At 36.0% G+C, this 20656-nt stretch overlaps 1 protein-coding gene across 1 annotated transcript in view; it reads left to right on the forward strand.

The window, feature by feature from the left end:
- Window positions 1-20656, forward strand: part of CENPE (centromere protein E) — a 36183-nt gene that overhangs the window by 10238 nt on the left and 5289 nt on the right. Inside the window, exons 15-36 of the mRNA XM_061372066.1 lie at window positions 842-936; window positions 1241-1315; window positions 1387-1536; window positions 3537-3611; window positions 3867-3986; window positions 4351-4485; window positions 5088-5265; window positions 5723-5877; window positions 6872-7186; window positions 8147-8458; window positions 8984-9142; window positions 10016-10219; window positions 11142-11420; window positions 11533-11670; window positions 12556-12768; window positions 13758-13895; window positions 14782-14982; window positions 15074-15217; window positions 16368-16580; window positions 17761-17970; window positions 18485-18694; window positions 19967-20188. Coding sequence (XP_061228050.1) covers window positions 842-936; window positions 1241-1315; window positions 1387-1536; window positions 3537-3611; window positions 3867-3986; window positions 4351-4485; window positions 5088-5265; window positions 5723-5877; window positions 6872-7186; window positions 8147-8458; window positions 8984-9142; window positions 10016-10219; window positions 11142-11420; window positions 11533-11670; window positions 12556-12768; window positions 13758-13895; window positions 14782-14982; window positions 15074-15217; window positions 16368-16580; window positions 17761-17970; window positions 18485-18694; window positions 19967-20188 — 3941 coding nt within the window. The remainder of the gene's footprint in view (window positions 1-841; window positions 937-1240; window positions 1316-1386; window positions 1537-3536; window positions 3612-3866; window positions 3987-4350; window positions 4486-5087; window positions 5266-5722; window positions 5878-6871; window positions 7187-8146; window positions 8459-8983; window positions 9143-10015; window positions 10220-11141; window positions 11421-11532; window positions 11671-12555; window positions 12769-13757; window positions 13896-14781; window positions 14983-15073; window positions 15218-16367; window positions 16581-17760; window positions 17971-18484; window positions 18695-19966; window positions 20189-20656) is intronic.

The following is a 20656-nucleotide window of genomic DNA, read 5'->3' on the forward strand; positions in this document are numbered from 1 at the left end:
GCAAAGCAGCTCTGAAGTGAGAAATAATACCTTTTTAATAAATGAGTTAAAAAGCAGATTTGTATTATTAGAAACCTAAAGCTGCATTTAGTTGCCATTATACTGCTGAAATGGTTTTGTGAACCCAGTTTTAAGAGTTACGTTTAGCCCATAAGGAAACCTGTCTGCCAGCAAAGAATGCTGCCTAAAAGGGAGCTGGTTTTAGCACAACAATACTGGTAATTTGTTTTAGCACAACAATACTGGTAATTCTTGCCTGGGATTAATAGGGAGCTTCAGTCTTGCTATCCCAGATGAAATAATTCCCAAAGGGAGTAAGTCTGATAGCACCCTCTCCCCTTCTGGATATTGAGCTTTTTTTAATTTCTTAAAACTGAAAGTAACAGGTGTGAGATAAAAGGCAGCATCTACAGATATTTCTGCCATGCAGTAGTCAAAGTTGTTCTTTAATACAGAATGTCCATCCAAACCGCGTTCTCTCCACAGGAGAGGGTTTTTCTGTATGTAGGGCTAGTGCTTTTTAAACCTTGCAGGATACTGCTGAGTGGTTCTTTCCTTGACAACTAAATATTTTCTCTAGTCTGTAATTAAGTAGATATGCTGCGTTTGGTTTAGTACTCATTAACTTGTTTTAAAGTGGTCAGCATAAGTATGGACGGGACTTTAGTTGTATTCCCTTTCGTAAGGGAAAATTACGAGATTCATGAGTCCTGTGCAGTGTGCTGCATCTTTGCCATTGAATGATTGTTTCCAATCTGATAAAATTCATGGATAAGAAATTAGTGATGTCCGGTTTAAAATCTACTGCGGTCTTATTTTTTTAATACGTCTTCTTTTTCAGCTTTGTTAGAGAATTCTATACATGAGAACCAGTGTCCAGTCGCTCCTGATCAAATTTCAGATGTAGAATGGACTGCTGGACCTGGCATGAATTGGGTAATATAATCTGTTTCAGTTGTGTAATACATTGCATACATATGACATACTTCCCAGTAAGATCAGCCTTACTCTTCTACAGAACATCAATATGCTTCTATATATCTGAATAATTATAACTGGTTAGAAAATCTCTTGGTCATCTCTGAAGCTGTGGGGTGGTTCTATAATTGCATAGTTCTTGGCAAATGATCCAATAAGCGTTGGTATTTAAACATGACTACTCCTGAAAAGACAAGCAACAAAGAACACTAAACTTGCTCAATCTCATAGGTCAGTTAACTGAGAGCAATTCTTTTTCTAGACGCAGAGACACTTTGAAGAATCTGTAGAGCTCTGTGAAGCATTAGCACTAGAAAAGGTAAGTCTGTTCTGTGTTGTCTAGAAATAAGACTGACATTTCAACAACTTCTGAAGTTTCTTGTGCTTCTTCAGGATGCTGCTTTAAAGATCAATGTCCTGCAAGCTAACTTTAACAGCCTGGTATTGGAAAATGAGCAGTTAAGATCAGAAATAAATGAATTGAAGGAGAAACTCAAGGAAAAAGTAGAACTGGATGAATTTGAAGCACTGGAAAACCAAACACTGAAAGTTCATGAGGTAAGGTGCATTGAAAAAGAGGTAAGAATTCCTCTTTGCTCAGATGTTTTCTAGAGTTTATTCAGTGTACATAATCTTGGATCTTGATTTACAGATGGTGTTTATACCTACATTCAGCAATAGAATAAGTGAAGACGGGGCTCAAACTGTATTTAGTCAAGAGTGTAAAATTCAGACTTAAATTTTTTGAAAGTTTCTTACTGAATCCTGGTTAAACACATTTGTGTGTGTGTATGTGTGTACATAGCTATCGTTTCCGTATATGTATGATCTGAATTTCACTCAACTTCTGTAGGAGACAGTTGTTTTGCTGCATATAAATGTTTCAGAGCTGATCGGAAGTTACTGTACTGTTACTAAACCATACTTCATATTTTGTGTGGAAAACATCTTGGTTTACAATCAAAGATAGCTCTGGCTTTTGATAATCCTTCGAACTCTGTGGGTATTGACTTCTAACATTTAATTTTGCTACGAAAACAATAAAAATAATAGTGAGAATAGTAATGTCTGTGGAAAATTGAAACATTGAATTTTCTGCCAAGAAGTCGGAGAAAGTAAAGCTACCTACTGGATGACTTCCAGGAAATGCTGAAATACTTTCAGTTCTCTTCACATTCTAGTGTTCTTAGTGGAGATATTCCTTTTCTGTCCAAGTGTTTTATGTTCTGGATTCTGTAACCTAAAATGTCTTACTTGTTAAGTTTTAGCTGCACAAAGAATAGACTGTGAAATTTAGTCACAGCAAAAAAAACAACAGCAAAACCACAACAAAAAACCCCAACCCAACCAACCAAAACTGTCAAACCAGCTTGAGGTATTGAGGCATGGATATATTAATCCATTTCTTTCCTGATGCCTTCTTGGCAGATTACATGTACATACAAGTCTGTTCAGTATCCTCTGAATATGAAACTAAGTTTGAAGGTGAAGTTACATCATTTTGCACTGTTGACTCAGGTTACAATCTAATAAGATCACTTCCAACTTCCAGTGTTTTCCCTGCAAATATTCATAGATCTTAAAATGGATCCATAACAGATTTTTGATCTAGCTTGTATTTAAGATTCTTTTTAGAAGACCCTTTGTATGGTAGACTGATTGTGTTATCTTCCTTATCTGCAAAGATTTGTTAAACGTTTGTTGATACCTGTGTAGCAGATTAATTACAGCAATACTGAAAGGTCACATATTTCACTAAAAACATTAGTTAAAATCCATCAATTTAAATCACCACAGATGCATACAGGTAAATTATGATTCTGAATAATGATATTTGACTTCTGACAGTAGTATTGTACCATATATTCTAAAACAATCCTCTGATTTAAAGATTACACATTGGGTTTTCTTCTCACTGTATTCTGAACTACATAAAATACAGGAGTGTGCTTGTTTTAAAGTTTTTTCACTGAGCTTAAAATTACAGATTGCATTTTCACCTTGCCCGTGCTTGTGACTTGTAGATGAGCGCTTATGGTAGAGCTTCTCTAAAAAGGACCAACAAAAAGGAGTTCCTCTCTTTTACACATGCTTTTCTATCCAGTCTTCTACTTTGCCTCCTTTCAGAGGATGCCACTGAATGGTTTTGTGCCTTGCTTTACCTAAGGTTTGGCACCTGCTCATTTTGTTAGTTAACAGTTTAAATCACAAGTATCTGCACTGTGGCATAAAAAGCTGCTTAACATTACTAGAATTTGAAGTGTCATAGCTGTACAATTTCTGCATTAATTTGCTCTTGCTTCTCAAGCTGTTACAGATTAAAATGCACTTGAATCCTTTTCAATTACTAGGAAGCTGAAACAGAGCTTTGCATCTTGTCTGCCTGAAAGAATACCTACCAACTTGCTTTGTTTAAATGGGGGGGGTGTATATATGGTTTGCCTGCTAATAGAAAACACAAGACAGACCTTGCTTATTTTCATGGTGTTGGCAACTAAAACTAATGGTGTGGGTGCTTACTAACATTCTCTGCAATTTTGCTTCCATTTGCTCCACAGATGCAACTAATGCATGAAATTACCAAGTTAAAGAGTCTAGTTTCAAATGCTGAAGTGTACAATGAGGAACTTGAGGTGAGCCTGTCCATGAATTTACATGCAATAAGACTTGTATGAAATGTGCTTGGTTTGTTTATTGTTTTTAAACACTGTGTCTGCTGAGGACAACCTAGGAATCAGTGGGGTCTTGTTAATCTTATTAGCTGTATGGGGGATATGTCTAAAACCCATGAATGCTTACTATGAACAAAACATTCTTTTGTTAAATTCTTACCTGAAAATCCAAACTGGGCACTAGAATCTTTTTTTCTGCTTTTCTTCAACTTTTAGGCAGAAATGAAGTCCAAATTGGAACTGCTGAAGGAAAGAGAGAACAAAATAAGCACATTAGAAAAGCGTGTGGAAGAATTACAAAAAGCAGGAGCAGAAAGGGACACATCTTTTTTAGCGGTAAATTTGCATTTTCTGGGTTGAGAGGTGGTTTTGGTTTTGTTGAAGGTGGGTTACTTTAATTATCTAAGGTGTAACTTTAGATATAATTGAAATCTGCTTCCCTACACATCAGGGAAGCTTCTTACACAGCTAAAAATGCTAATTACTACGTTATCATACAGCTGTATTGTGGTGGAATAAAGCTATGGGAAATTCTGCTCTTTATCCCATCTGTCAAATGAGCCTGCTACTGTTCATTTTAGAGTAAACTTCCCAAGTTTTCTAAGCCTGTATTTACATTTTAAATGCATTATAATGAGCACCTTTGCTTTATTATGTCTATATATTTTTTTGATATCTGAGTGTTTATTTTCTTTTTCAGGGAAATTCTGGTAAGCTAATTGAGGAAATCCAGCACCTGAATAAGTCTCTCTTAGATAGTGAAAGCATAGCCTTGGACGCCAGAAAAGAATCTGCTTTTCTCAGAACTGAAAACTTGGAGCTGAAGGAAAAGATGGCAAGTACTATTTAAACAGCATTTATAGCTGTACAAAATGCTGTTAATGGCCTATCTCCTCCCAGACTGGTAAAGAAGGCAATCACTAAAGACCAAATGTTAGAGTATTTACAGAAAGCAAAGGACTCATGCTTCAAGTAATGTTTTTATTATGGAATTCATGGAAAATGGGTCCTCAGAAGAAAGGTGAAAAGAAAGTACAGACTTATTTTACAGGAGTAGGTGGTTAGCTTTTGGTGTACTGAGAGAGTACAAATGAAAAGACTTCACGACTTACTGGGACATAAGACTCCAAATCTGATTTTACCAGAGAATAAAAAAAGAAAAAGAATTGTGAAGTCTGAGGAGTGTGACTCTAAGGCTTGCTTTGAGGGAGTAAAGACAAAATTGTAGACATAATTATGACTCTAAAGTAAGGTATGTTTTGTTGTAAGACTCTGAGAGGAATGCAGTTGTTAAATTGTGGCTTATTCTGCTGTAATTATCAAGGCCAGACTTGTTCAAGGTGACAACAGGAAATGTGACAGATGCAGTATTTAAATGTTAAACATGTAGACTTTCATTTTGTGTATTAATTGCGTTTTTTTGTTGTTTTCTTGAAGAATGAGCTTTCAAAGAATTACAAGCAAATGCAGAAGGATGTTGAATTCTATCAAAGACAAATAGAAGCAGGAAAAGCCAGCTACAAAAAAATGCAAGCTGATTTGCAGAAAGAGTTGCAGTTTGTATTTCAAGAAAACACCAGGCTAACTTTGTTGATGGAGGGTAAAGTTCCAAAAGGTATTGTTCCAGGTGGTGCTTTTATTCTTCTCCCCTCTCTTCCCTTTTTTCTGCAATGGCAGGGGAATAGGTAAGACTTTAGCTTGTCTTTTCAAATACTTGGAGCTTCTGTCGGTATGAAAATACTGAGTATCTGGTATTGCCGGCACATAGTAACTGCTTTAGCACTTTATTGAACTGTTTGGAAAACATCAACTTAATGCTTTTTACTTTGCATGAAGACAGTCAAGTTAATAAGCATTGTCAGGGAGAATCTGAAATAGACTGGATGACAACCTAACAAATGATGGTGGAATTCAAGCCAGTAGTTTCATCTTTTAATTGCTGGCCACTGTAAAACACACTTTCCTAGAATTATATCAGTATGATGTCTGGAATGCATTATGAATTGTGTTTACTTTTAAACATGCTTTTCTTCTCTTGCACTCTTATTAATCTAAACTCGTTAATTCTCTAGATCTGCGCTCTCTCGAGGAGGTGGAAAAAAAGGCAGCTGCCTTAAAAGGAGAACTAGAAGAAGCATTGAAAGAGAACATACTTTTACAAAAACAAGTAAATGAGCTATCAGAATTTCAGTATCTACCAAATACTGTTGAGATACAGAAGAAAGAGGTAAACAATCTTTTTCCTTGTTTTTATAGTGTACTTGGCTGGTAACATATCAGTGGATATAAAGGTTTAAAGCAAAAAGTTGTCTTGAATCAAGTAACTGAGATTTTGTAACTAAGCTGAGTAAATTGTTCCTCAGGCATTTAATATTTTCAGCTAGGAATAAATTTAAAATTGCATGTTTAGTCATAAAGTCTACTATAATTAATCAGGAATTTCTAGTCTAGCATTTGCTTGCCTACTTACCATGGTTACCACTGATAACTGTGTATATGTGTAATAATAGTGTTTGATCCTGGTTTACTGATCTAAAACTGAACTTTTGTCTAACTGGGCGAAGGGAAAATTTCAAGAGCTCTTAGAAATGCTGCTTGAGAAGCAAGAGATTTAGCTTGGAAATCCTGGGAAACTTTTCAGGAAACTTTGCGGTTTACTGGTGAGTCAGGGCTTTGTAGACCAAGTTTGCTATAAATGTCTTAGAAAATGTTTGCAAATGTGTTAAGTTTCTTTATCCTTAAGTACCTGCTACTAAGTATGTGCAAGGAAAATTATCCAGGCCAAGTAATTTCACAAACTCATGAATCCTTTGCAAAATGTTCCAAACCTTTCCAGTGGTCTCCTTCCACTGTTAAACAAAGCTTAATTACATGTTAACAACTTTCTTCATGATACAGAGTTTATAAAGTATTAATACATCTGAATGGTCAGCCAGGAGTATCAGTCCAGACCTAGCTCAAACACAGGAAAAGTACTTAAAGAACACGTAAACAGCTGGAGGAGAGGTTTCAAGGCTTTGGCAGGGGCTTATCTGTCTAGCTTCTCTTTGAAGGATTGTTTGTGAGGCAGCTCCCTCCCAGCAGAGCAAAACACAATATACAGTGCTGCGTGTTTGCCTGTGCTTTATTTCCTATATCTGCACATGTACATATTTTTATTTTGCAGCTATGACAAAAATTGACTTAGAAAATGTTATTTAATATTACTTTTCTTTTGGCAGATTCTTGATAAACGTGAGGAGCTACGCTTATTAAAATTGGAAAGAGAAAAGCTGCTCTCTGAAGTAGCTGATAATGAAATTAGACTTAAACATATGACTGAAGAAATTGGAAAATCAAAAGATGATCTAGCAGCTGCACAACTTAAATATGTAAAGTCTGATCAGGAATATGTAGCACTTAAACAGCTCCATGAAGAACTAGAGCAAAAATATGCAGCTGCATCAGAAAACAATAAACACATGAAGATCCAAATAGATACTCTATCTAAAGAAGTGCAAGAGTCTAAAGTAACTTTGGATGAAGTGAAATTAGAGGTCAGTGTCACCTTGCTCCTTTTTATAGATTAAGACATGAGGAATGTAGTGTAAAAAAAAAAAAACCCACCTTTGGAGAAGTAGTCTTGAAGCTATAAGTAACGTTAGAATTAAAATCACTCCAGCATGAGTGGGTATTACTTACTCTATGCCTGGTGTATAAGATTGCAGGATTACGCAGCTCAGTGGTCCCTTTCTTCCTAGGCAAAGTATATGTTGTTCTGAGTTCTCCTTCTGTATTTCACCTTTTAATTCTTCTTTTCCTGTTCTTAAACTATATCTTTATTATGCAATTTTTTTATTTTTTTTTCAGATACGCTGCTATGGCTATCTAAAGTCATAGAAACAAAGGTTCCTCATCAGGAACTGGAGTCCATTTAGAACAGACCAAAATCATAGCATCATAGAATAGTTAGGGTTGGAAAGGACCTTAAGATCATAAAATTCCAACCCCGTGCCATGGGCAGGGACACCTCGTTCTAAACCATATCACTCAAGGCCTCATCCAACCTGGCCTTGAAAAATAAACTGAAGAACATCCTTTCATAAGATGGCAATTAGAAAGAGGGGGAGGGGGAACAAAACCCAAAACTTTAAGGAAAAAAGGGAACTGTATATAGAAACAGGGTGCATATTTTGACAAGGCTTTGGCACTGATATGGCTGTCATATTCCAGCTATGGATCTGACAATTCCTAAGCTATACTACTTTGTACATGGTGTTATGTTTTAGTAAGACTTTTGTTGTTAAGCATTTGTTTATGTGGTTTCTCTTCATGTAATGTAGGTAAGAATACAAGCAGTGACTTAAAAGTTAAATTATCAACCTTCCTATTTGACGGTTGAAAGCTAGCATCTCTCACCCTTTCTATATTAATATAAGATTCTGTGAGAACATGTACATGTTATGCAGTTTTGCACTACAATGAAAGTATATTCGCTCTTTATTTGCAAACTAAAGCTCTCTAGCAAAATAAAGGAGCTGGAAGAAAAGACAGTGGAGCACAAACAGCTTCCTGAGGTAAAGGAAGATTTCATTCAGACTCAGCAGAAGCTGAATGAAATGGAGCAATTAAAAGAGCAAGAAAAGATTATGGAGTTGAAACTGAAAGCCAAGGATTCAGAGATCCAGGCAGTTCTTCAGCAGCTTACTGCATGTCAGGAAGAAATAAAAGTTCTAACCCAGGAAAGAGATGACTTAAAGCATAAAGAGGAGTCTCTCCAAGCTGAGGCACACCAACTCAAAGAGGATATCAAGGACACTGTTTCAATGGTAGGAATTCTGCCTTTATAGAAATCGACCACACGTGTTAAGGGGAAGAGTGTAAGAACAAGTATAAACTATACTGAAATATGTTGGGAAGTTAGTTTTTGTGTGGTTTGCTGTTTGTGGTTTTAACCAGTGTGCTTACTAATGTTGAAAAATATTTGATGTTTTTCTTTTCTGGATTTTTGTGTGTTTTTTTTTATTCTTAAAGAACATTCTGGCACATGAAGAACTGAGAAATACACAGAGCGTTCTCAAAGAGTCCCAGAACACTGTCAAGAACCTGAAAAAAACTATTTCTGAAAAACAGGCTCAAATTCTGAGAGTAGAAGAGGCACTAGGGAAAAACATTAAAGAACTTGAAAAACAGGTAAAACATTAATTCAAATGAACAAGTATAAACGATACTGAAATATGTTGGGAAGTTAGTTTTTGTGTGGTTTGCTCTTTGTGGTTTTTAACCAGCGAGCTTACTAATGTTGAAAAATAATTTATGTTTTTCTTTTCTGGATTTTTTTTTTATTCTTAAAGAACATTCTGGCACGTGAAGAACTGAGAAATACACAGAGCGTTCTCAAAGAGTCCCAGGACACTGTCAAGAACCTGAAAAAAACTATTTCTGAAAAACAGGCTCAAATTTTGAGTGTTGAAGAGGCACTAGGGAAAAACATTAAAGAACTTGAAATACAGGTAAGACATTAATTCAAAATAAAAATGCTTTTAATATGTTTTCCAATACTGAAAACAAACCCAGTTAGTCTGCTTATAGTCTCTTACTCTTGTCCTTTAGAAAATTTCTAGGGCCTTGGTGGAAAGTGAATGAGAAATTAATAGTCTGATCCAAATCTTTACCAGTTGCTAATCAATTTCTATAGGGCTTCAAGCTGTAATGTATACTCTAATAAATCTTTGTTTCATAAGTGTGCCCCATGGTTGTTACTTTCAGTGGTGGCATTAGGTGACAAATGGAAAAAGAGATGAAGGTTATGTAGGGTAGGAATGAGGCTAATGGTTTGTAATGCTCAGTCCCAATGAGAAGTGCAACACATGATTGTAAATGGCATCTCTGTTCCCAACACACAACAGAAGGCTGATCCACCTGGTTGTGTGCCTGTTTGTTCAAAAACTGACAAAGAAGGGTGCTGAGAATATTATATGTTAAACATCTGCTGCAGCAGCAGTTTCTCTGGAGGGAGAATCTGTAGTATGTAACAGTATGTTTTTCTTGAGGTATGTCAGCTGCTAGGCCTAGTAAATCAATGGTTATAAATTCAGCATTTGCATGCTTTGGAACAGATGCATAAAAATAATCCAATAGGTGTTTCTTCTTTGGTTGCTTCCCCTCAGACTTTGTCCAGATAAAATCTGCCCAATATGGCAGAAGAGACTGGTCAAAGGTTAGCACTTAGAACAAACTGACAAAGGCAGAAGACCTAGTTCTGAAGTTTTTCTGGATTGGTTACAATTGTTTGTTAAAAATAGTGTAGTAAAGTGTATCAAACATTTGCATTTAATTTTGGTTTCGAATTGATGGAAATACTGTCTTTGCACATTTTTTTGTAGATATCGCAAATGACAGAAGAAATAAAAATCATCACATCAGAGAGAGACCAGCTTGCTGAGGAAAAGTTGGTAAATAACCGTAGAGAAAGTGATGAGCTTCAGGTGCAAAAGGAACAAATACGTGCTCTCAGAGAAGAGAACAGTTCACTGCGGGATAAACTGGACAGTTTACATCGGAAACAAGGAGAAGGAACTTTGGTAATTATGTTAAAGTTGCAATGGTTACTGATGCTTACTTAGACATCAGCTTGTGTGAAAATAACTTGCAAAACAAAACTGGAGAAAGGGTCCTGCTACTTGACTACAGACCATTAAACACTAGTATTGTTTGGAATGTATCCCACCCATATTGTTTTGTTTGGACAGCTAGTAGTAGAAAGACAAACACTTTTGTAAATCCAGTTTCAACTTGATACAGGATGGGTGGTATTCTGAGTTGATCTGCACAGATGTAGCTCTGTAAGTAGTTAAAACTAAAATTAAGTAGCTAAACTAAAAATTGCTCACCTGGAAAGGGTGGTTCTGCTTTTCCAAGGCATAGATAGAACTGACTGTTTTCCAGGTAGTGAAAGGGATACTGCAGCCAACATTTTCTGCAGTTGGATATGCTGACTGTAAATTTTATGTATGTGTATAAAATGTGTTTGTACATAGTATGCTTTGAAAAAAGTGAAATAGGTGTGTATTTATGGGAGAGTAGACAAATGTCAAGAAAATAATTGGTTTGGCATTATTGTCTACTATTAAAACTAGAAAAACTGATTAGGGCTCTGTAGCTTGGGGGAGGGGGGGGCTGTTGTTGGGGTTTTTGGTTTGGGTTTGGAGGGTTTTCTTGTGTTTTCTCCTTCTGCCTACCCCTTGCCCACAAGCTTAAACTATAGTCATGAAATTCTATTTCTGGTTAACTTGTTTCAGAAGTCCTTACTTCAAATGTGTGCTTTTACATGTCTCATTTCAAGAACCTTGAATTGTGTGTTGAGTTCAGTCAAATCTTAACTATTCTGGAAGAAAAATCTCAGACATTGCTTCTGCTCATTTTACATGATCAACCTGTCAAGGGTGAGAGATGTTTTCTATTTAAAGCTACTTCCCCAAATGTGTTGACTTCTGTCTCTCTATAAAATACATACCACAGATTGAAGAAAAACGTTTTGCGCAAGAATTGTTTCTTCTGAAAAAAGAGCTGAGCCAGGCACAAAAGAAATTGCATGAAATAGAGGAAGCGAAGGCCAATGAACGTCTAAGAGAATCTCAACAAAAGGGGAGAACAGATTTGAATCGAAAACTGCATGAGTGTCAGGAAATGAGCATTCTGTCAGAGAGAGATAATCTTAAAATGCAACTGGAGAATCTCCAAAATGAGAGTGACCAGCTAAGAGAAACTATACAGCAGACAACTAGTATGGTAAGATAAATAGTCCTATTCCTTGAGGGTAATAGCCTTAGTAAACTTCAGTCTTAAATTTTGGAAGTGTTGTTCTGGTTTTAATGTACTTCTAACTGTGTTGTGTCCAAAGAATTCAGAAATGAAGGAAGAATTGAGATGTGCTCAAAACTCTCTTGTGGAGTTGAAAGAAAGCCTTTCAGAGAAAGAAAATCAACTCTTGAAAGCACAAGAGGTGTTAAAGGAAACAACTGATGAACTCCAGCAGAAGGTCAGATGTAGTTTTGTCAAGTAAACTACAATTCTCTCAGGGTTGATAACCCATGTCCTCTGCAGGCCACAGTTTTTACAGGTTTGGTAAAGGCAATAATGAAACTCAATTAAAAGCTTTTCCCTTCTTTCCCCCCATGCCCTGCCTGCACTGTGCTGCTTTGCAAAAGAATTTGATAGAAACAGAGGCAGTGAAAAGATCATCAATTTGACTTGCAAGCTACAACCTTTTACTTACAACTAAACATGTGTTAGTGCTGAATGATGGAATATGCTATCAGTACTGGTCTTTTGACCCCAATGCATTTTCCAAGTCTTAAACTCTTTAAATTCTCATAATGTGTTAGCTATGTAATTCTGAAGGTACTTGAGCAACTTTAGCTCATTCTTTTGATTTGCTGCAGTATTATAAATTTCTTACCTACTTACTATTTTCATGTCGGAAACTATTAGGCTTGATTTTCACGAGCATTAATGTTTATCTGCTGTGGATACAGCATTGGAGTAATTTTTATGGAATTGCAATATAAACATGTTTGCTTTTATCTACCAGTTAAAAGTGAGACAAAAGCACTGAAATTTTATTAAGCATGATTTGCATTTTCCTATGTTTACTGTAGTAGTTATCTAATGGAGGTGTCTTCTGTAATCCAGTTATAATAGCCCTTATGTATCGACAGTGCTTGTGAAATGTGATCCAGTAACATTTCTTAAATCGGAACCCGATTACTACAACAACAAAATTTAATAAATTAGGTTGGAGGAAAAAAAAAAAAAAAACAAAAAAAACAAAACCCAGACCAGTAGCATTCTGTCTGCCAAATTACTTCTATCCATGCTAGAGATTATTAAATGTATTAATACTGTTTCTTCTTTGTTATTTAAGCTCACTGAAGTAACTGGACACCTGACTAGTGTTTCTTTGGAATATGGCAAGCTACAGGCAGAAAAAGAACAAATGGAAAGAACAATGAATGAACATTTCTCTCAGCAGCTTGAGAAAATCAGTCGGGAGAAAGATGAGCTGCAGAAAATAGTAGAGACTTGTAAAGCTGAAAGAGATCAGTTAGAAGCTGACTGGCGGGAAAGCAAGGAGAGGGTATGTATATATAATCTCTTAATAGAATAACATTTTAAAGGCAGGCTGTACCACTCTAAATTATTTTGGTTGTGAAACCTTCTGTTATTTGCTATCTGTTTCTGTTTCTTCACTTTTTCATAGCAGCAGTAAACTAAACTTAATTTACTAATCCAATCTGACTCTGGAATCTCTGATTTTTTTAATCCCCGCTTATCGTTTCCCTGACCTTTTTTGGTCATTGTGCCGCTGTGGGTTTAGGCACAGTTGTCTGCCACCTGCTGGACAAACACCCCACAAATTCCTGCTTCATCTACAGTCTCTCTGGATTTAGCACGAAATAGTAGATAATGCAGGTTTACTGATATCTAAGGGCTTAATTATCCTACCACTTCAATTCATTCTGGATTGGAGAGAGAGAAACTGATTAGTGATCCTATTTCTCCTTCCTGATGTCCTATTTCCTGGCAAATTAGGAACTAACTTCAGTATCCCAAGTATTTGCATGAAAGGTATGCTTATGTTGACATGCTTTTCAGAAAAATTCATTCAGATGTAGTTAACAAAAATTAAGATGGTAATTTCTAAAGCTAAAAGGAAGTCTGGTAAATATCGTTTTCCCTAAGAGAAACTCTGCAAATAATTTTAAGAAATACAGAAGCTTTTGGATTCTTTTAGAAAATCTCAGGTAGAACCACTGATCTTTTAAGCATGTATAGACTTAAGTAATGTAAGAAAATAATATCAGCAAGCTTGGATCACCAAATCTTTAATTTTACATCTTGCTACTAAACAATTGGACAAATTGTTCATGTAACTGTTTGGCAGGCTTTGCTTAGTGAAAGGAAATGCTTTCAAGGGCAGAACTTGTACTCGGACTAAAGCAGGGTGGTTTTTGTGCTAAATGTTTTGACTTGTATGAAATAATGAATGCCCTGATGTGTGAGAGGTAGATTCACACGCTGTCTTATAACTTAAATGTTGTTTTTGTTGCTCTATTTTTATTCCAGATTCTTGAAACTGAAAAAGAATTGAAGTGGCAGCAAGAACTCCTCAGCAATGAGAAGATCAAAGCTGAAGAAAGGGAAGAACGTTTGTCAAAGATTCAGAGGCGGTCAGAGATTGTGGAGGACTGCCTAACAAGCAAGGTGAGGAGTTTTGGTTTTAGTAGCTGTTCTGTCTTCTGATGTTATATCACAGATGTGGCTAAACTTTTGCTTAAGACTAATCCTATTTACTTTTTTTTTGTCAGCATATGATTTTCATGATTGCTAAACAAGCATGAACATGGGCAAGGGACTTCCTACAAGTTTTAGTGATAGAGATAGCATCCTCATCACTTTGGCCTCATAACCAGATCAGTTGGTCACTCCTTTAGATGGACATCAGTTTACTCAATGTGTGCAGGCTTGATACATTTATTCTGACTTCAAAAGGCACTATGTAGATAGTACTAATCTAACTGGGTTTGGAATCCTTGGTGCTTTGGATACTTTCAAACTATGTTATTCAGAACGTCTTGCGCTTTCTTGCCAGTTCAGTCTCTTTAGAATTTTCACTTCTTTGCTTTTCACCTTTAAAGCTCTTCCTTTGACTGTAGATCAGAGTAATCAAGGATGGCTTCACATTAGCAAATATGTTCTATTATTCATTAGAGCAAATAGGCAATTCCATTGCCCTTCTCTTATGCTGATCTATTACTTTTTTTCTTCTGGTGGGGCTATATGCTGACTGCCTTTTTGTTTACTCTTGCTTTACTGAAAACCAAAGTTGACTAGAGTTCTTGGAGTCCTGCTATTCTTTTCCCTTTTAATTTCTTTTTCTAAGCAATTAGAACACAAATTATTTTTAAGCTTTGCTTGCTGCTAGTATGAATTATTATTGGATAACTGGATAATTATTACTGGATATTACTAGGTTATTGGAAATTGTGCTCTTTGACATAACTGATGAGTACTTCAGAGGATAGCATACAGACCAGGACCAAATCATAATTCTTGGTGGTTTTTTTTTTTTCTTCACTGTTTATTATAGGTTCAACAGTTAACTGAGATGCTAAATAACATATCATCTGAAAAAGACCAGTTACTGGCTGAAAAGACTAGTCACTCTTCCCAACTTAAAGAGGAAATCTCAGTAATTAATCAAGAAAAAGAAGAGCTACAAAAAATTCTTCAGGATGTTAGGTCTGAGCGGGACCAGCTCAAGGAAGAATTGCAGAAAAATTCTGAGAAGGTAGGTGTTGCAAGTTGCATACCTCACTTATTTGTAACTTCTCTTCTTGAATGGTACTTAGATATCTATATTTTTATTATTATTATTTTAGTGTGCTGAAACAAATGCAAAACTGGAACATGCTCTAGACCAACTGAAGCAGAGAAACCTGAATGATGTGTCCATTCAGGTGGGCTTGGATAATGCAGAACAGATGGTTGATGACAGACTGAAGGAAATGAACTTCAAAATTATGGTAAACTTGCTTCTCTGCTTATTTTAAGGATGCATGTAGAACCAGAAACTTAATACTTTTGTTTTGGAGCATAAACATTGCTTCTGTGCATAATGTATAAAACTGTTTGCTATCCTGCTAAGATGCCACACACCATGGGTTCAGATGATTTGCTGTTGCTGTTCAGTGACTGTGCACCTCATTCTAAGAATTTTAAATTGAACTTCTTAGTTGAGACATTTCACTTGATTTTGTTACTGTCCAGCCACCCAATGAAAATAACTAGTCATGTAGCAGTGCTTCATCATTTTCTTTTTGCAAAATCCCTCCCAAATCCTCCCTTCAAAAATAATATTCCCATTAAAAATAAATTAGTTTCACATATATCAATTTTATTAAAGAGCTTCTTTCCAAAACACAGGAAAATCCTCTAATGCGTCAGCTTTTGTTTAGTTAACTCTCCTGAATGTGTTCTCACAGATGTGAAAGTACTTTTAACCTACTGAAAGCCAAAATAAACTGGAATTTGTGAATATTTATGAAACACGTTAAAGCGGAGTACCTTTGTTTTACAGTTCTGTAAATGTGTGCGTCAGATTTGGGCATCGTTCTGTATATGCTAGAAAAGCCTTTGGTACGTCTTCAGTGTAACATCAAAAGTGATAAAGGACCAAATTGTAAAAATTCGTTGTGCAGCTTTCTCCACATTTTCTGTCCTACACCAGCAGTAGGGAGATAATACTGAGGGGGAAGTAAATGTTAGTTGATCTCTTTATGGTGCTCTCCCCTTCTGACTTCTGTAATAAGTTAAGATCTTGTGTGCTTCTTATGCAGTTTTCTGATCTTATCTCCTGTGTCCAACAAGAACAAGTACAAATGTTAGTTCCACTGTTTTGGTTTTTTTATGTTGGAATGAAGAGTTAAACTGGTGAATCCTGTTTCTTTCAACTAACAACCAGAGATGCAAGCAGTACACCTAGGAAGTTTTATACTTTAAAACATAGAATGTAGCTTCATATGTGATACTTGAATTGCAGTTTACTGGGAGTGCTTTGAAGCCTATTGACCAATACAGACTGCAGGAGCTAGTCCTAGAGTCTGGTTTATTTTAAGCTTCTGTTTAAAGCTAATCACTCTTTACTATGAATGAATCTGTTTCACTTGTATTTAGGAGCTTCTTGAGAAATTTCCAACTATGGAGCAGAGGTATGAATGTCTGTCTACAGTTTCACTTAATCTAAAGAATGCACTGAATAGTCAGAAGACAGTGATAGCTGCGATACAGACTCAGCTTTCATTGGAGCAGAGTAAACAAGTCAAAATACTTCAAACTATAAATGAGAAACTAAACCGAAATCTCCAGAGTTTATTGAACAAACTGAAGGTACCAACTTAAAATGCCTCATATTGCTTTGGTTTGGGGTTTTTTTAATAAGCTCTGAAATTAAGAACTAGTATTCTTTATACCTTAGCTTTGTTGGTTTTGGGTTTTTTTGTGGATCCATATCTTGGAGAAAATAAATTGATGGTAAATGTTTTTCAATCCTGGAAAACTGGAACTATTTAGGTAATAAACCTTAGTTTTTGATTGTAGTTCAGCTGTTTTGCAGAGTAATTCATTAATATTAATCCGTTCTAACTGGAAAAAGACATCTTCTTTCTGTACACAATAGAGCAAATTATGGACCCCCAAGTATGGGTTGCATGTCTTTTTCTCCTCACAATGAAAAATGCCTTGGAGATGCATTTGTGCTCTGCAAGACTACCTAAGTAGTTTAAGTTCTATAGCCTTGCTGACTTTCCGCAATTTGTAGTCCAGTAGAGAAACAAATTCCATTTATCAAAATTAAGGGCAATTGGAAAAGAATTCCTGTTCTCATCTGCAGAAGTAAACAAAGTATTTTTCTGTTTCTTTATTTGCCATCAAACGCTAAGGGGTGGGGAGGGGAGCAGTGGGGACATGATGACACACGGGTCGGGGGAGAGGGCAAGGTTCATGTCCAGCATACAAAAACACTGGACATGATCTCACGAGTCAGTCCTCTCTATAAATAACCAGTAGCAAACAACTCTTCCAAAGAACCTTATTTCGTAACTTTAGGTTTTGGTTTATTTCCTTCCAATAGATACGTTTTAATTTTTATGGTTAAAGATATTTAAGTAGTGATCTCAACTAGATTGAAGCTTTAAATCAGCACAGTGATATTATACTTGTAGATCACCTACACCTTTTGCAACTCTTAAGAGGAAATAAACACAACAATGAATAACTCAGTTGGCTTTTCAAAGTCTAGATTCACAGAAGGCTGTCTAGCACACTTCAGACTTTCTGGCCTCTTTAGGAGTCCACAAAAAATGGCATCCTTTAGAAATGCTGGCCCAGCTAAAATTCTTAAATTACACTGCTATTCAGCTCATGTGAACTTGATTTGCTTGGTCATGCTTTAGTTGTGCTGGGCACCTATGGACTAGGAAAGTAAATAGATTGAATTATGGAATTTTACCCGGATGTAAGGTACCATTTTAAAGCATACTCACTGATACATCCTGTGCTTCTCCAACAGTTCCTATTTAGTCGTGTTTGCTCAAAGAAAAGACACTATTATGCTACTGTTAACAAATATGAAATGGAATTGCTTGAGGAAAAGAGAAAACAAGATCAGCTACGAGCTCAGATTCAGTACCTAAGAAAGGTCTATTTCAACCAGAATGAAGTGCCTTCTCAAGAGTTAAACATCAGTGAAGTGCTGCAGAGTTTGCACTTGGAGGCAGAGGTAGTATCTGAAATAATTTTGAGACAAACACTTGCATATTTCAAGGCATTGGGTAATGTGGTGGTGCTAATCTAATAGCATTGCTTTTATCTGTTGAGACTTAAAGGGGGGGGGTTAAAATTTGTATTTTCTATGCTACTAATTCTATAATTTGAAGTTTCTATAAAGTTTTCTCAAGTATATAAAAATTAAATGAGGTTATACAGTAGTGGGAATGTTATATACTCATTTGCCCTGTAAAATGCATACTTCCCAATACCAAGGTTACTTATAAAACACTTACTAACATGCATATTTTTTTCCCCTTCACACCTGCCCCAGGAATGTAGATGGCTGAATCATTTTCCCAGTAGGGTATAACTTAAGTATAGCAGAATTCCTTTTATGTGATAATTAGATGCTAAAATAGACTTTCTGCAACTAGTGATGCCCAAAAGGGCAAAATGTATGTTTAGACATGTAGTTACAAAGCAATATTTAAACTTGAATTCTCTCTTTTTTTCTCTTTGTAAAGAGCATTTTCAAAGATGTATCAGAAATGGAAGGTGAACTTCTCTGCATAGAGGCAGAATTGCAGCAGGAAGAAAGTGCTAGAAAAGAAACTACACAGTTTTGGGAAGCTTGTTCAGGAGCTCACTGTGATGCTGAGGAACTGAAAGAAGAGTTAAGGAAAGATAATGAAAGGCTTTCACAAGTCTTTAACTTCTGGAATCCTAAAGTAAAGGTAATGTTAAATCTAATTTATTGTGTCTAAGCACTCTGTAAATGCCTCTAATCTGATTGAAAACAAACAAAAATGCTATTTAAAGATTATGCATTATCATCAGCACTCTACTGTACTCTTACTTAACTGTAAGAGGTAGGAATACTCCAAAGATTTTTAAGTACTTCTTTCCTAATGTATCCAAACTTGGAAATTTGCTTTGTGAAGGATTTTCTAGGTGGTAAATATGTGGAGGAGGTATGTTTGCGTTAGACCGATTCTGGAAGCTGTAGGTTCATAATCGTTATATAACTTTGCTTATGGAACTTGGCAGCTTGGCCTTCCTTTCTCTTCTCTTACCTTTTTACTTCTTGTCCCCTTTGGAAAAAGTATTTTACAGGGTTAAGTGCATAAAGAACAGGACTTCATGAGATTTTTATCTTTTTTATCAAATGCATTGAACACTTTTCAAAGAAGCAGGTTATGGGAGGGAATCAGCTACTTTCTAAGTTAGGTGTAGGGAAGTTTTTCCAACAGGTATATCCTGGAAGTTCCTGGTCTCTTTATACTATTCCTTTTAATTGATCTGAAGTATGAAGAACTCACTACCCTTATTCCTCCAGTGTTGTGACTCAGTTCTGTCCTGTTAAGTTTAGCATATTTGAAAGCTGGTTCTTGTAGAGATCAGCCAGTCTTTAATTCTTCAGGGATTTCCCAATGTTGCCAGGCTTTTTGGAAGAATTCCCTGACATACGTATTTTGTGGATCAAAGCTTCCACCAAGCAAATCTAGTATAGTATTGTCACTTCCTGACAATGTGAAGTTTTATTTTGTCTGGCGTGTTAAATATATGTGTTTCTAGAGTAGTCCAATATGTATATTTTCTCTCAAATGGTTTCATTTATTTTAGTCAATGGATACATTCCAACAAAAACTCTGTGAATAATTGTGTATGCTTCTGTTAGTCTTTCCACTATTGTTTTGTTTCTGTAATGCATGTGTTTGAGTTAATGCAGAAATACATTTCTAATATAAATGTATTTTATATTATATAAAATATGATTTTGTAGTGCATTGTCTTCTCTTTTGCCCCTTCCTGCTTTCAACTCTTGGAAACGAAACCAGTACTTTGAGTGTTAGTGACGGATTTCTGATAGCAAGCATCTGCAAATGGGGTGCCGAAACAAGAGTGTGAAACTAATATAAACCAAGACACTTCTTGTTTCTACACCTAATTCTAGTTGATTCAAAAATAATTTAAAATTTATCAGTATGACACTGTTTTATTTTCAGATACTCCTTCAACTTTCATCAGGGCTGGATGCCAGAACTGCCAGTTATTGCCAAAATGCTGGTGTTGAATCAAAACAGAGAAAAGAGAAAAGTGAAGAATTGCTTCAGGAACTAAACACTCTTAAAGAACAACTGGTCCCTGGTGGCTCTGCCAATCGTGCATTAGAAGAAGAAAACTCCAGGCTTCATAACAAGTTACAGGCTGCAGAACAAGATGTGAAGGTACTGATACTTGTTTCTAAGGGAAGCTTACTTGATGCCTGTTTTCTAAGTAAGAGTATATCAAGCTGGAAAAAAAAAAAATTAGTATTGATGGCAACTGTAAATCCATGCCACAACATACTGGCCCAGAGTGCACTTTAGTTTTGTCGCTTTTTTTATTCCGGAAGTGCAAGTTTGAGTTCTTCCCTGTTGTGTGTCTCAATTACCTGTTTTCTGTACACAAATACCACTTTAGAAATCAGCATGAAATGTTCCTGAATGGTTTTGATGTATTGATTTTAAGAGTGTGATACTCTTAATGCTTCCTTTAAGTGTCTGGTACTCACTATATCAAATAGGAACCTGGAGAATAATTCTGTCTTTAATCCTAGGGATGGAGGACTCATTTTCTCTCTGTCCTATTTTTTGTCAGTTACCCTTGTTTGAAACACTTTTTTTTTTTTTGCTTCTTAGACTTAAGTGTTTCAG

This window comes from Neopsephotus bourkii, unplaced genomic scaffold, assembly GCF_033783945.1.
Source record: "Neopsephotus bourkii isolate Nb327-2 ecotype Australia unplaced genomic scaffold, CSIRO-AGI_Nbou_v1 NB_1592, whole genome shotgun sequence".
NCBI classification, from domain to species: Eukaryota; Metazoa; Chordata; class Aves; order Psittaciformes; family Psittacidae; genus Neopsephotus; species Neopsephotus bourkii.